The sequence below is a fragment of the Pongo abelii genome, chromosome 11 (assembly GCF_028885655.2).
Source record: "Pongo abelii isolate AG06213 chromosome 11, NHGRI_mPonAbe1-v2.0_pri, whole genome shotgun sequence".
In the NCBI taxonomy this organism is placed as follows: domain Eukaryota; kingdom Metazoa; phylum Chordata; class Mammalia; order Primates; family Hominidae; genus Pongo; species Pongo abelii.
The window spans coordinates 126,125,646-126,138,540 of record NC_071996.2 but is presented as its reverse complement, the minus strand read 5'-3'; the positions used below and the strand labels follow the sequence as shown (position 1 = coordinate 126,138,540).

At 43.3% G+C, this 12,895-nt stretch overlaps 1 protein-coding gene across 1 annotated transcript in view; it reads right to left on the bottom strand.

Moving 5' to 3' along the window:
• Positions 1 to 12,895, bottom strand: part of MOGAT1 (monoacylglycerol O-acyltransferase 1) — a 45,302-nt gene that overhangs the window by 25,528 nt on the left and 6,879 nt on the right. Inside the window, 2 exon segments of the mRNA XM_024243652.2 lie at positions 909 to 1,113; positions 1,853 to 2,031. Of these exon segments, the coding sequence (XP_024099420.1) occupies positions 909 to 1,113; positions 1,853 to 2,026 (379 nt within the window). The 5' untranslated portion in view covers positions 2,027 to 2,031.

Sequence of the window (12,895 nt, the reverse complement as noted above, 5' to 3'; positions counted from 1 at the left end):
CTCTGTTGGCAAGGCTGGTCTCGAACTCCTGACCTCAAGTGATCCAGCCCACCTCGGCCTCCCAAAGTGCTGAGATCACAGGTGTGAGCCACTGCCCTCGTCTCTTTTTATTTATTTTTTTAATTGTGATTGGGTCTCACTCTGTCACCCAGGCTGGAGTGCAGGGGCACCATCTCCAGTCACTGCAGCCTTGACCTCCCAAGCTCAGGTGATCCTTCCACCTCAGCCTCCTGAGTAGTTGGGACTACAGATGTGTGCCACCATGCCCAGCTAATTTTTGCATTTTTTGTAGAGACAGGGTTTTGCCATGTGGCCCAGGCTGGTCTCAACCTCCTGGGCTCAAGAGATCGGCCCGCCTCAGTCTCCTAAAGTGCTGGGATTACAGGCGTGAGCCACTGCGCCCGGCCTGGACTCTTATTTCTGAGCCAAGTTATTTTTAATCTAGGAAGACAGCAAGTTGAATATGTTTAGTTTTATCACTGCTGTTACTTCAAGACAAAATGAAAGACATTTTCCATTTCTAGTATTCGTAACAGCATGCATGGTGCCTCTCCAAGGGTGTGACTTGTCACTTTCTTGATCCATGATTTCTTTTTCTACATCTGAATACACAAACTGCATTCATTACTTTATTTGATCATTGTGTTAATATTCATTGAACATTTCCATGTTCCAGTCACCATGCTGGATACTTGGGATGGAACAGAAAAGAAGACAGTTTGTGTTTCTGACACTTACAGTCCAGTGGGGGAGGGCAGGAAACACCCAGACACCATAGGAAGTGCCAGATGAGGATAAAACAGGTTTTACTCTAAGCGACCATAAACACACATGGGCCTGGGAGGGAATGTTCTGTGTGCTCCTGCTACCCCAAAGCACTGTGGAAACAGTGATCTGCCATCATTTACCAGTACTCATCACATATTCTCAGAAGACAGGACACCAGAACCAAAGTGGCAGCACGTGAAGATATGACGTAAAGCCAGGAAACAGGTCCTTGAAGTCGGAATAATTTATAGAAAAATTCCCAAAGGCTCCAACCGCCATTATTCCATAGGGGTGAAACCCAAATATATAGTTGTGACTTGGATCCAAATCTTGAGTTTTGATGAGCTACAGCACATTCATATTGAGATTTAAAAAAAAAGACAGTTCCCTTATTATTTTCCAATGAGAAACAAAAGGACTAGTTTTTATGTCAAGAGAAAATGGAGAACGTGACTCATTTTTGTTCCCTGGGTTGGAGCTGTTTCCAAATTTCTAAACTATCTTCTGAGCCCAGATCCCTTTATATATAGCCTTCTAGATTTTGTCAAGTCAGCTTACAGTTCATTTAGTAATTGGAACCAAATTGCAGCCTTTCTCCCTGCTATGGTTTGAATGTGTCCCTCAAAAGTAAGTGTTTAAAAACTTAATCCCCAAAGCAACAGTGTTGGGAGGTGGGGCCTAATGAGAGGTAATTAGGAATGAAAGCAGAGTGCATGGATTAACGCCATTATCACAGAAGTGGGTTTGTTATCTTGGGAGTGAGTTCCTTAAAAAAGAATGAATTCAACCCCCTCTTGCTCTTTCTTGCCCTCTCCTGCCCTTCCACCTTGCGCTATGGGCTGATGCAGCAGGAAGGCTCTTGCCAGATGCCAGCATCTTTGGTATTGGCCTTCCCAGCCTCCACAACTGTGAGAAAAAAATTTGTTTTCTTTATAAATTACCTAGTCTTTGGTATTCTGTTATAGCAGCACAAAACAGACTAAGACATCCCCTCTGAAAAAGAAGCTTGAGACATATGTGATGAAAACAAATTTCCACTCTTCTCCTAACTCAAAATAATACTTTATAAAACAACTGTACTCACATGAATTGGAAAATAGTCCTTAAAGTGTTTCTAAAGAGTCCAATTTTTGATCCAGCTGGATCTCCTGCCTCCTCCCTCTGGGGTATGCCAGTCAAAGTGAAGCCATGTCAAATAAGGGATGTAAAGGAACCAATAGTTGTGTATGATCAGCATCACAGTGATTCCAATGGACATCGGCCCTGTAAGAAAAGAAAAAGTGTCATGGAATCAGTCTGTTAGTATCTGCTCACTGCAGTGGCCCATGGCAGGGGGATTAATACATATAAGATATGTTAAACTGAGCCTCAGTTCAGGTAAGGTAATATAACAAGACAGTGATGACACAGTATTATTTAACATTTATTGGGTGTTTACTATATGCCAAGCATTGTGTTATGGACCCTGCCAAGGAATTTTTATTTAATCCTCGTATAGCCACATACCAATAAAGTAGCCACAGTACTCTTTAATTTTGAAAGGGGAGGTGGAAGGAATGGGTAGAGGAAACACCGAGCCATAATGTTCTTTTTAAAAAAGAGAAAATGGAAGCTTATAGAGGGGTTAAGTGAGTTGCCCAAGCCACACAGCATATAAGTGGTTGATCTGTCTGATTTTAAGGTCTAACTACTTAGTCATAGCTTTACATTGCCTCCCCTATGTGAACATATGGAAGAATCATCACTGACAGGAGGGATGTAGAGAATTTCCTACTACAGGAAATTCTTCTTCCTACTTTGACCGAGCAGCCATTATTCATGTGCCCACAAAGAGGGCACATTCTAGCAACAAACTTTATTTTCAGGAACTCTACTGTCAGAGACAGAAACAGCAAAGGTGGGACTCTTCAGATCTTAGCATGCATCACTTCTTGCAACATTTGATAATGAGAGAGCAATCCTAATTGTTTATGCACCTAATAACATAGCTTCAAAATACACGGGGCAAAAACTGTCAAAACTTGACTTGGGTGGTAGTGACAAGAATGGTTACCTTCAAGTAACACATGAAGCTCAGCTATACATTTTTTAAATGTCTATGTTATATACTACAATTAAAAAATTATGAAAAGAGAAACATGCTAACAAGAAAAAGAGAATGTACATGAAGACATAAATCTGGCACATAGCAAATCTTCACTACATGTCAGCTACTATGACTTTAAGGAATGCCGTTGCTGCTTTCTCTTCTATAACACTCTGCAGTCTTCAATCTAGGGTTCCTTTCCACCCCCAAACTCTTATCTACTGCCAATCAACTTTGTTAAAGACAACCCTGTCCCCAAATGATCCACCAAAGTATCTGAGAAACAGTGTTTAATCTATTATTGAAATATATACTGACATATATGTTTTACCGAACACAAAACATTTATTTATATTTTTTCTTTCTTTTTTTTTTTTTTTGAGATGGAGTCTCGCTCTGTTGCCCACACTAAAGTGCATGGGTGCAATCTTGGCTCACTGCAGCCTCCGCCTCCTGGTTCAAGCGATTCTCCTGCCTCAGCCTTCCGGGTAGCGAGGATTACAGGCACGCACCACCACACCCAGCTAATTTTTGTATTTTTTAGTAGAGACAGGGTTTTGCCATGTTGGCCAGGCTGGTCTCAAACTCCTGACCTCAAGTGATCCACCCACCTCAGCCTCCCAAAGTGTTGGGATTACAGGCGTGAGCCACTGCGCCTGGACTATTTATATTTCTTGATACATATAAATCAATAAATTTCTCAGATATATCATTGAACCCAGTCAGGAAACTGACTTGCTGCTCTTTCCAGAGCTGGTTAAAGGTTAAAAGACTGGATGAAAGGTTAAGGCAGCATGTGTCCTCCAGACCTCTGTGGGGTATCCTGTTACCTTCTGGACCCACCAGAAAAGCTTCCATGAGTCGAAAGCACGCTGTAAAGAGTGCCCTCTGCCCTCATTCCTACCAGGATCATTCCATTTTGCTTCCTCTGCTTTCTTCTATCCAGCTGTGAGTACTGATGATTTGCCACTATTGGTTAGTTTTCTGTTTATTTTGGTAAGATGTGCAAAAAAATGACAGAAAACACGTGGGCCTCATTCTTTTGTACTCAAAGTTTGATCAGATAAGCTACAGTGAAATAGGGCAGGGAAAGAACAGTTATTGAGTGGAGAACCATTCTCCTTCACTGTATATGGGGCATCTCATTTATTCCTCCCTGCAACCCCCAAGGTACACGTTACTGCCCCATTTTACAGTTGTAGAAACTGAGGCTCAGGGAATTTGAGCGTCCAAAGGATTTGCAGCTGGATCTGCCTAATCCTTAAACCCATGTATTTTTTCACAAAGCCACACTATCCTCCAGCTAATGGTAATAACACTGTAGACTAACTTATTACAGGTGCATAAGCAGGTTCAAAAGCATAAAGAAGCAGGCAAGTGGGAGGTTCTGTTTTCCTTTCTACAAAGATGGAAAAACTGACACCAAAAGCAAACTGACCTAATTTTAATCATAGAGTGAGTCAGGAACAGATCCAAAAATACTGTCCCCAAGCTACTAATTCAATATTCCACTAACCGAACCCCAGCTACCTGAATACATGCTGCATATCTCTTTAATGCTCATTACATGTTTTACATCAAAAGAAGAAAACACAGCCGGGCGCAGTGGCTCATGCCTGTAATGCCAGCACTTTGGGAGGCTGAGGTGGATGGATACCTGAGGTCAGGAATTTGAGACCAGCCTGGCCAACATGGAGAAACCCCGTCTCTACTAAAAATACAGCCGCTGGGCACTGGCTGGGCGGAGAGGAGGAGGCAGAGGCTAGGCAGCGAGCGGGGACTCAACTGCGCCCTGGGTGGGAGGGCGCGTTGGGCTGAGGCTGGGGGCAGCCAATCACACGCGCCGGCCGCCAGAGCTGGCCCGGCGCCCTGGCCCTGGAGCAGCTGCAGCGGCCCGGGCGCATTGGCTGGCGCGCCCGGGCGCCGGCGAGAGCGCGCCGCGTGGGACACGAGGGACTGGGAGAGGGGTCAACTGGCAGCCAGCCCAAGTCGGGCAGCGCGGGCTCCTGCCGCCTGGCTGAGGACCTGGGATCTCCACCAGGATCTGACCATTGTTCAGCTGATGGATCACCCAGCGCTTGCCTTCAGCATCCCACCCCTTCATTCGAACCCTCTGTGATTGGGGAAGGGTTAGTTGGAGGAATCGCACACCAGCTGGAGAGAAGAGCGAGACTTGTTTCTTAGCTTATTGATCTGTGTCCCCCTGCCACCTCCAATTTCCCCGGGGAGGGGGAAGGGGACCTAGCTTCCTCACTCTTGGGTCCTCAGTTCCCTACAGGAGCTCTGGGAACCTTTCATCCATTCATTCATTCAACCCACATTTATTGAGCACTTGCCACGTGCTGAGCACCATCCAGCCGCTGGGATAGCCAAGCTGTCAAGCGCGTGGGTGTGAAGAGACCACTAACAGGCTTTGTGTGAGCAACAAGGCTGTTTATTCACTTGGGTGCAAGTGGGCTGAGTCCGAAAAGAGAGTCAGCGAAGGGAGATGGGGAAGGGGTTGCTTTATAGGAGTTGTCTAGGTAATGGAAAATTACAGTAAAAGGTGGTTATCTATTGTTAGCAGAGGAAGGGGTCACAAGGTACAGGGTGGGGAGATCATAAGACTCATTGTCCAGAAGAAGAATGTCACAAAGTCGATTGATGAGCTAAGGTAGGGCAGGGACAAGTCACAATGGTAAAATGTTGTAATGTTGGTTAATCCATTAAGGCAGGAACTGGCTGTTTTACTTCTTTGCATTTTTTTTTGGCTGCTCCAGGCTTCTTGGCTCCTGCAGGCCACCTGGATGTGTACGTGAAGGTCACAGAGGTTATAATGGCTGAGCTTTGGCTCAGAGGCCTGACACAAGCTATTCATTGTCTTGTTCTCAGAGTACAGGGGGAAACAGACATAAGCAAAACAACTACACAATTTGGTGTATAATTACAAGTAAGACCCTACTGTGAATGACTAGAAGATTCCAAAACCAAGACTGCTGCATGGTCAGGGAAGTGTCTGAAGAAGTGCCCTTACTTGAGCTGTAGCCAAATCTAGTTAACCCAGGAGTCATCCAGGCAAAAGGAAGCACATATGCAAAGGTCCTGTGGCTGAACTCCAAGAAGAGCTCAAAGAGTGAGAGCTTGGGGGACAAGGGTGATATTGGGGTGACATCAGGCAAAAATGGTGGGCAAGATCCAGACCCTTGCAGACTGTGTTAGGGTTCAAGTTTGAACACCAAGAGTAGTACAAGACACTGAAGGGTTTCAATTATGATGTGCTAAATGGATGGCTGGATTCTAAATAGTGCCTAGTCCTTGGGAGCAACCACTGCACTTTATTTATAAGTATTAATTACCACATAGTTGAAAAACTCAAAATCATGAGTAGCTGTCAAGTCACTGCTGGAGAGGACTTGGAACAGGACAAAACAACAGAGTTGGCCCTCCCTTCTCCCCCATCCTATGCCCTTTTCTCCTTCAACATTTTAATACAAAGGGAGTTGGATTAAAACAAATACCAGGGCCACTTGGAGGAGTTTGTGATTTTTTGTATGCAAAATTTGTTTGGGTTTCTTTTTCCTCCTACTTAAGGAGTCACTTTCTTCTTTCCTTTTAGATTTCTTCCTTGAATCTTTGCCCAGTGCTAGGTGGGGACACTATGAACACACACTATGTCAGGCACTCTGCAGAGCCCTGACAGGCGTAATCTCAAAAACCCTACAAAGTAAGCATTCACTTCAACTTTGCGGCTAAGGAAATCAGGGCTTAAAGTCACACAGCTGGTAAATGGCAGAATAGAGAAGATTCAAATTTCTATAAAACCTGGAGAGGCGAGTCATCCCTTCATCAACTGAACCAAACATAGAACAAACATTTATGGAGTGCCTGCATTGCATTGGGCATTATCCTTGGTACTGATGACACAAACGTGAATTAAGATGAGGTCTCTGTGCCTTTGAGAATTTACGCACATTTACTCATTGACTATTTGTGGAAAGCTTTCTATGTATTAGGCACTGGGTAGGGAAAGGAGATGAGCTACAATGGTGAATAACAAAGGTCCTTGTCCTGCTGCAGCTCACAGTCTAGTGGGAGAAACAGAAAATACCTACCTACGTAGACAACCAAACGTGTGACAGTGCCCTGAAGGAAACACATAGGCTGATACAGAATAATGGGCACCTATTTAGAACAGATTGGAGGTAGCAAGGGTGGAAGTAGGCATATCCCCTAAGAAGGCTATTGTAGGATGATTGTAGAGGATGTGGAAGCTTGGGAAAACAGAGATAGACTTGAGATATGCATGGGACATATAAATGGTAGGACTGTTTGATTAATTGGGTTTCGAATCTATCGGTAAAAAAGAGCAAAACACCCAGAACTCCTGATCCTGATCACTTGGAGTTTGCTTGCTTAGTAATGTGTTTGTGACTTTCCCAGAGCACTAAGCTGATAGATAAGAATTGTCATATCCTGTCACAGCCATCATAGCCAACTGAAACAAAGCATGGACTCACCAGCACTCAGTCAATGCAACAGTCCATCACCATTTTAATCAACAATTAAATTATTTACTCATCCTTTTGACATTCAACATGTATTTACTTGTTTACATATTGTGTGCCAATTTACTAGAGTTAAGTGATCACTGGATTGACACAGTAGGCAAGTTTTAATTCATCAAGCTATTCAAAACAATTCTAAATGAGCCTAAGATTCCAGAGCCTAACTGCTATACTAGGCTGCTTCTCAGATAATATAAGGAAGAAAGGGAGTGTTGTCACAACAGAGGAACAAGTCATTGAAGGGTAAGTAGAAGAGTGCTGATGACTGAACCTGTCATTTGGGTTGAGGTGTAGTTATCCATTCAGTCAACGAATATTTTAGCAAATGATTAAAGAAAAATACATTTGGCAGAAGCATCAGCTTTGTTCCTATGGGTCTGGAATTGGCTAAATATGAGTGAATAATACATATATATATTTACAATAATTCAATGAAAATGTATCAAGCACCACAGCTGTGGCAAGTCCTGGGGAAGGAATCAACACAGTGGTTCCTTTGAAGATCTGGGATTCCACTGATGGGTATGGTTCCTCTTTCTACTTCTCAACTCTGATGAAGAAATAAGAAGGTCACAGGCCAGACTGTTTCAACAATTATGAAAGGCTACTCTTGGAATTGAGAAACAAGAAATCATTTCCTTGTTCTACTTATTTCTTCCTGTGCACTTTACTATAACTAACTTCTACTAGTAGAAAGGTGACAATGTCTTTCTATAACATGACGTTTTACTGTAACTTAAGTAAAAATGTTCTCATTGTTAGGTTAAAAAGGAAACAGTGTTCTGTTAGTATTCTGTCTAGACAGAGTCCTTAGAGGGGATAGTTTAAGGCAAAGGTCATGGTTCTGATTTTCATAAGATGCATTAATCATAAAAGTAAGTATTCTCTCTCTCTCTCTCACATGCGCACACATACACACACGCACATAACACACACCACTGAGAGCGTCCAGCTCTGGTTAAAGTAAAATAGAAGGCCATCACTATGGTAGTTTCAATGGAATGTCCTTTAAGAAGTTCTATTTTCAAGGCTCTTTTGAACAAAGTTTAAGAAACTTGCTGTGGTCCCTCTGCATTCTTATTGTCTTCTCAATTAACTATTTGATCAATCTGACAAGGCTCAGGTATGTTTGCTCTGGGGAAAGTTGCAGGAACCTTGCCTGAGAAGGTGAGGCTTTGTAGCCCCACGGTTACAGTCCAAGGTTTCCTTTCCTCTATATTTTCTTATTGCTACAAGTACACGTAAGGTCTCAGACCCCATGTACCATTCCTGCCTTCCTTCCTTTCACATTATCCTTCGAAAACTCCATTCATAGAAGTTCAAGTGTTGTCTATTAGTTAATTTATGTTAATATGTGATGTTTTCTGTACAAAATATGTGCTTCCCTAATTGCTCCTTTTGTGTGTTTGTCTGTTTTTTGAGACAGAGTCTTGCTCTGCTGCCCAGGCTGGAGTGCAGTGGGGTGATCTTGGTTCACTGCAACCTCTGCCTACCGGGTTCAAGCGATTCAAGTGCCTCAGCCTCCCAGAGAAGCTGGGACTACAGGTGCGCACCACCATGCCTGGCTAATTTTTTGTATTTTTAGTAGAGATGGGGTTTCGCCATGTTGTTGCCCAGGCTGGTCTGAAACTTCTGAGCTCAGGCAATCCACCTGCCTCAGCCTCCCAAAGTGCTAAGATTACAGGCATAAGCCACCGAGCCCTGCCCCTAATTGCTCTTTTAAATTGTTATAACGCTATGACTGATTACTGTTAGAAATTATGATAATGACTAGTATTTATTAAATGTCCTTTCTCTTCCCATGACCCTCACCTACACCTTCATTTGCATTTGCTCTGGGACAGTAATTGGAGGTCCAGCAACCCACTCAAGGTAGGAACAAGAAGAAAGGGATTAGGAAGGTTTACTGCAACTGTCCTGAACCCAAGGCAATCTTATAAAAGAGGCAGTCAGCAACTCCAACAGCAGTGCCCTTGGGGACATGACAAAGCAGTTTCCATTACTTAGTTCCAGTTTCCAAGAACATCCAGGCTATGGTCTGAATGTTTGTTTTTTCCCCAAGTCCCCCAAAATTTACATTAGGTGAAATCCTAAGCACCAAGGTAATGGTATTAAGAGATGTGGCCTTTGGGGAGTGATTATATCATGACAGCTCCTCCCTCATGAATGGACTTAGTGCCCTTATAAAAGATGTTGAAGGGAGCTCTTTTGCTCCTTCTGCCATAGGAGGACCCAGCAAAAAGTCAGCTGTTGCAGCTCAAAAGAGGGCCCTCACCAGAACCCGACCATGCCAGCACCCTGATCTTGAACTTCCCAGCCTCTAGAACTGTGAGAAATAAATTGTGGTTGTTTATAAGCCACCCAGTATATGATATGTTGCTATAGTAGCCTGAATGGATGAAGATAGTCCAATCCAGTGGATGTTTTGTTTTGCTTCAACACATGCCACCTCCCCAGTCCTGACTGCTATCATTTCTCCCCTGCATTATTGCAACCTCCTAACTGATCTTCTTGCCGGGAGTTTTACCCTCCAAACCACTACTCCTTATCCCCTTTCCACAATGTGCCCAATGTGATCTTTTCCATTACTTTTCAAACATCGTTTAAAATCTTTGAATTTCTTCACAATTGCTGTCAAGATAAAGTCCAAATTCTTTAATATGGTTTTGGACTCTGCATTATAGGTCATCTACATCTCACCTCTTGAGTCTCGGCTATAAGTTTCCAATGCTCACACTCTAAACTTTAATAATTCTGAACTTAATTTGTTGTTGAACAGTCAAGTTTCAGGAGGAAGAAAGAGACACGTGGGTCTCAAGAACAACAAGTCACTTTGATGTGTCTAGGCCCTCTCTCTCCTCTGTCTTCTCTCTTGCTGTGAGAGTCATTTTACCTTGCTGGAGATTAATTTTCTTCATGGGGTGGGAAACATGGCCACTAATGGCCCCACACTTGTATATTACAGCTTCCACTATTAAATCAAATGGACTTAAGTTCCCTATGGTCCCAAGTCCAAAATCCAGCTGGCATCAGGTGTCAACTTCTGTATCAATTCATTCAAATGAGATACAGGGTCCCATTGCTGTAACATGGTGGCTGTCAAATTTGCCCTTGTGGCAGAGAAAGAAAATTCTGGGCAGATGATGCCAAGCTTCTGCAATCAAAACCAATCAGAAGGGAGAAATGAGTGAGGAGGAGTTAAGTTGACTTCAATATTTCCGATTTGGATAACTCAGTGGATGGTGGTGACATTGAAAAGGAAAGGAAGACATGGGAAAAAATGAATCTTAGGGGAAACTTCAGTTTTTGACATGTTGAGTATGAGATGCCAGCATATTGGACAGCCAGTGCAGATGTTCAGAAGCTGGTAAGAAATATGTACAGAAGAGGCCGGGCACAGTGGCTCACGCCTGTAATCCCAGAACTTTGGGAGGCTGAGGCAGGTGGATCACGAGGTCAGAAGATTGAGACCATCCTGGCTAACACGGTGAAACCCCATCTCTACTAAAAACACAAAAAAATTAGCCGGGCGTGGTGGCGGGCACCTGTAGTCCCAGCTACTCGGGAGGCTGAGGCAGGAGAATGGCGTGAACCCGGGAGGCGGAGGTTGCAGTGAGCCAAGATGGCGCCACTGCACTCCAGCCCGGGCGACAGAGCGATACTCCATCTCAAACAAAAAAAAAACAAAAAAAGAAATACGTACAGAAGAGAGATAAAGGCCGAAGATAGGAAGGGAGCTGTCTGTGTTTAGGTGGTAGTGGAGGCTGCAGACCTCACTCCGGGAGAAGATTTCTAAACGTGTAACTCTGGATAGCACCCCACATAGAAGGAAGGGAAAGTGCAGTGTAGGAGGTAGAGGAGGCTGCGAGAGAGTTAATATTTATTCAGTGTTCATGATAGGTCAAACCCTACACGAACTATTTCTCTTAAAATTCTCGCAACCATCACATGGTATACCTACAAGGTAGGTATTGTTACTATCTTCACATTACAGATGAGGAACTGAGGCTCATCAGTATTCTGTCATTGGTCCAAGGTCTCAGTGATTTAAATCTGTGACTGATAGAAGTCAATACTATGTTGTATTGTTTTTGCCTATCGCATAGTGACAGTAGAAAAATCCAAGGAGCTAATCAGGAGCCTGGAGTCAGGAAAACTAAGGAAGGAGAATATCAGGAACGAAGGAATTGTCAATACTATAAAATGTGTAATGAGTTTATTTTAAAAATCCAATTTAGGCTGGGTGCAGTGGCTGACGCCTGTAATCCCAACACTTTGGGAGGCTGAGGTGATCACGAGGCCAGGAGATCGAGACCATCCTGGCTAACATGGTGAAACCCCGTCTCTACTAAAAATACAAAAAACATTACCTGGGTGTGGTGGCGGGCGCCTGTAGTCCCAGCTACTCGGGAGGCTGAGGCAGGAGAATGGCTTGAATCTGGGAGGCGGAGCTTGCAGTGAGCCGAGATCACGCCACTGCACTCCAGCCTGGGCGACAGAGCGAGACTACGTTCTCCAAAAAAAAAAAAAAAAAAAAAAAATCCAATTTAAAATGACCAACGTTTTGACAAATTCCTTAGTGCCGATCAAACTGATTCTTGTGAGGTCTTGCAGAACTTCTTGATTCTAGATGGATCTAGCAATAGAAACCCAAAAAAATGTATGGACTTTGGTTATGTCCTAAAAGTTTCAGAGTGATCTACAGAGAGATTGGAGTGCCCCCACGAAATTTATAGGAAAAGCATATAAGATTATGGATAGAACAGAACCAGTTTTGGATACACAGCAACTAGAAGCAAGGCCAGTTACAGTAAACTGTATCATCCATTACCTGTATTGAAAGCCCTGCTTCACCCTCTGGGAGAGAGCAGCTCAAGTTTTACTAAACTTCACACCAGAAAGAGGTCATAGTCTCAGATCTCTTGGGTAATTTATACTGAAGGTAATATACTGGGTAATTACTTTCAGTATAAATATCTACTAATCAAATAGCATTTTGCAGGTTTCAAATTGTCTCCACATACTTTATCCTCACAACCATCAGATGGAATACTATCTCCATTTTGTGAATGAAGAAACTGAGGCTGCAAGCGGAGACTGTTTGCTCTTGGCGAGGAAAGCACTACACAGTATCAGCATGCCCCTTTAAGCTATCAGTGGCTCTAGTGTAAAATGTCATCTGACCCCGTACTGCAATTTAGGACCTGTGTGAGAAGAACTTCAGACCTGACAGCATAGCTTTCACAGTTACTGGCCAACCCACAAGCATTACAGGAAAGTGACACAATCATTTCAGAAATTTTCTCTGAGCTTATTACACATTTTATAGGCAAAAACAATCCACGGGTGCAGGCTCTAATTCCAGGTGATAATGAGAGAGCTGGACAATCTACCAATGTCTGATTAGTCAGGGAAAAGGAGTGAGCATGATTGTGTTTTATGATAGCCTTGGTTTTATTTTCTCATAATAAAATAATACTCGCTAGTTACAATTCTG